The sequence below is a fragment of the Neopelma chrysocephalum genome, unplaced genomic scaffold (assembly GCF_003984885.1).
Source record: "Neopelma chrysocephalum unplaced genomic scaffold, ASM398488v2 Primary Assembly neopelma1_90131, whole genome shotgun sequence".
Taxonomy (NCBI): domain Eukaryota; kingdom Metazoa; phylum Chordata; class Aves; order Passeriformes; family Pipridae; genus Neopelma; species Neopelma chrysocephalum.
Genome location: NW_020918995.1, coordinates 631 through 4,170, shown reverse-complemented (window position 1 = coordinate 4,170; position 3,540 = coordinate 631). Strand labels below are relative to the sequence as shown.

General features: G+C 59.2%; 1 protein-coding gene across 1 annotated transcript; it reads left to right on the top strand.

Moving 5' to 3' along the window:
• Positions 1–355: 355 nt before the first annotated feature.
• On the top strand, positions 356–2,944 carry LOC113979871 (cyclin-T1-like; the record flags this gene model as incomplete). The annotated part of the gene is made up of 3 exons (XM_027707147.1): positions 356–551; positions 889–959; positions 1,226–2,944. Coding segments are annotated over 3 exons (1,668 nt in total), but the record flags the coding sequence as incomplete, so codon positions are not given.
• Between the last annotated feature and the right edge of the window lie 596 nt (positions 2,945–3,540).

The window sequence follows — 3,540 nt, the reverse complement described above, 5'->3', positions numbered from 1 at the left end:
TTCCTGTACCAAAACAGGGATGAACAAACTGATGGAGGAGATCCCAAATTTCCTGTACTAAAAGAGGGATAGGCAAAAACCGGTGGAGGAGATCCCAAGTCTCCTGTAGCAAAACAGGGATGAACAAACTGATGGAGGAGATCCCAAATTTCCTGTAGCAAAACAGGGATGAACAAACAAACCTGGTGGAGCAGATCCCAAAATTTCCTGGAGCAGAGCAGGGCCGACCAAGCCCAGCAGAGCCGGGACGGATCCGGCCGTGCCCGGGGGTCGTTCCGGGGAGGTCCCGAGGGCCACCCCCCACAATTCCCCCCCGTGTCCCGCGTGGATGCTGCGGCTCAGGCGTGGGAGTTGATGGCTTTCTGTTTTCTCTCCCGGTGACGTCAGCCTGCACCTGACCACCTTCAGCCTGCAGTACACCCCGCCCGTTGTGGCCTGCGTCTGTATCCACCTGGCCTGTAAGTGGTCCAACTGGGAGATCCCAGTCTCCACGGACGGGAAGCACTGGTGGGAATACGTTGATGGCACTGTAACTCTGGAGCTCTTAGATGGTAAGTTTGGGAGCGAGGTTTTCCACCCCCCCAAAAAAAAAAAAAAATAAAAAAAAGGCTCTTAAATTATTTTGGCATCTTTGGTCCTGGGTCTGATGTTCCGACACCACCTCACGGGCTCCAGGATTTCAGGGCTTGCCGAGGTTTCCAGGGCAGCAGCAGCTTCTGTAGCACCACAGAGAGATGAGTTTAAATGTGTCAGTGGTTCCAGTTCTCAGAGTTTCCCCTCCCGGAGCAGCTCCATCCCACCAGTAGCTCCATCCATCAGAAGAGGGGGTTGTCCTGAGGGACCAGGGCTGCTCTGACCCTCCCGCTTGGGTTTGTGTCTCCTCTGCAGAACTGACTCATGAATTCCTGCAGATCCTTGAGAAAACTCCCAGTCGGCTTAAACGGATCCGGAACTGGCGGGTAAGGAACTTTGGACATTCCCTGTGATTCCTTTGGGAATGACAGTGTCTGGGAAGGGAGTGTGTGTGTGGAATCTGAATGCTGTGAGCGGTGCTCGAGTTTGTCTGCACTGAATTAGCTCTGGAGAGACTTTGGTTTTCCAGCTGCAGTAGCAGCCTGGCTTCCAGGGCTTGGGAACCTTCCCACAAGGAGGGATGGGGGCAAAATCTGTCTGTGAATAACTGATGAGCTCCAGAGTAAACACCTGGTTGGTCTCTCAATTCCAGGCCTCTCAAGCAGCCAGAAAGTCCAAGACCGACGACCACGGCGACGATGAGAACCTGTCGGAGCAGACCATCCTCAACATGATCTCCAGGAACAACAGCTCGGACATGAACATCGCCGGGCTCATGAGCATGTCCACGTCCTCCACGGCCGGCGCGGGGCCGGCGCTGCCGCCCGCCGCCGATTCCCCCGGCGAGCCCGGCGCCGCCGACGCTTCCCAGGCGGATCATTGGCATCCCCCGGCCAAGCTGGACATCCACAGGACTAGCGAGAGCTCCTCGGCGGCCGCCGCCGAGCACCCGCAGCAGGACGGTGCCTCCTACCCAAAGCAGGGCACCAAGAACGCGCCGTCGGCCAAGGTGTCCCTCAAGGAGTACCGGGCCAAGCACGCCGAGGAGTTGGCGGCGCAGAAGCGGCAGCTGGAGAACATGGAGGCCAACGTGCGCTCCCAGTACGCCTACGCCGCCCAGAACCTGCTGGTGCAGCAGCAGCGGGAGAGGGAAGGGCAGCAGGACAGCAACCCCTCCCCGATCATCCTGAAAATCCCCATCGCGGGCTCGGACAACCCCGAGCGCCCGCCCGGCGGCGCCGACAAGGGCGACAAAGCCCTCAAGATGAGGATCCAGGCGGCGGCGGCGGGGGCGGGCGGGGAGAGGCCCGTCCCCTCCAAGCAGGAGGAGATCAAGATGCGGATCAAGGTGCCGGGGGGAGGCCCCGGAGACAGGCACGGCCCGGCGGACGAAGGCGGGAAGAGCCGGGAGTACAAGGAGAAGCACAAGGGCCACTCGTCCAACCACCACCACCACCACCACAACCACCACTCGCACAAACACTTGCACGCCCAGCTCGGCGCCGGCCCCAGCACCGCGGCCAAGCGCCCGGGGGACTCCAAGCACGGCGCCCAACCCGGCGCCGCCGCCCCCCACAAGGGCTACGGGCCCCTCGCCCCCACCCGCAAGAGACCCCTGCCCGAGGAGCCCTCGGCCGCGCCCCACGAGCACCAGCCCAAGGCGGGCAAAGCCTCCAAAGGCCCCGTGGTGCCGCCGTTCCCGTACTCCCACCTCCCCGGGGCCGCCCACCTCGCCGGGCACGGCGGCTCGGATTTATCCCAGCCGGGCAAAGCCCAGCGGGGCGCCCACAAATCGGACAAGGGGCCCTCGGGGGCCAACGGGCACAACGCCAGCCAGGCCAGTGACTATCAGGACACGGTGAACATGCTGCACTCGCTGCTGAGCGCGCAGGGCATGCAGCCCACCCAGCCCCCCGCCTTCGAATTCCACTCGTACGAGCTCCTGAACCCCCGGGCTTCCAGCGGCTCCCGAGCTGCCGCCAACACGGACAAGCCCCGACCGCCCCCCCTGCCCTCGGAACCGCCCCCTCCTCTGCCCCCCCTCCCCAAGTAAAACCCCCCCCCTCCCTCCCCTTTTTACTACTGAGTCCAGAGCCCGAGCCCGAACCCGCGGGGCTTGAGAAAGGGCTTTTTGATCTCCACTGCCTCACGAAGAACTTATTTTATTATAATATAACTTTTATTATTGATATTTAGTTGTTAAAAAGCTGTGAAAGGATAAGGAACCCTTTCTCTATTCCTTCCCTTTTCCCCCCCCATAGGCTCCCAGTTAGTGTTGGGCTTTGCCCCCCCTCTGGGGAACGTGGGGGGGTATTTAAAATATGTCACAGAAAATTTAAGATGTTTTACAAATAATTTAAGCATTAACTTATATCTTGGTGGTTTTGGTCCTTTTAATTCCGTGGGGCTGTGGTGGAGCCCGGGGAGGATTTGGGGGGGAGTTGGTGGTGGGGGCTCCACTTGAGCTGTTGGAGGTTGGACGTGGATTTAGGGGTTTTTGGGGGGATGTGGGGGCTAAGGGAATTCCAGGTGATAGGAGCTGCTCTCCCTGCCATGGTCCTGTTTCCTCGCTCCTAAACCTGCTCTGATTTGGGAATGGTGTCTCTCTCCCTATTCCCCTCCTGCAGCCCAAGGCTGGTGTGTGCAGAGCTGGGTTTAGGCCTGTGTTGGAGGACTTGGCTGTCGGGGTGATTGGGAAGGATTATGGTGCATTCCCAGTGGGATGAGGATGCAGGATCACCGTGCCCAGGGCAGCTCTTCCAGGGAATTCCAGGGAATTCACAGCCAAGCTGGAAGCAGCTTCTATACAGCCCAGGGACCCACTAGGGTTTGGGTTGAATGTTTCTGAAAACCCCATTTCCTTCCTTCTTAGACTTTTACTCCCCCACCTTCAATAAATGGATGGTCTCTGGATGGTTTTTGGGAAACTTGTTCCACATGGGCTTGTTTTTAGGAAGATTCAGTGCT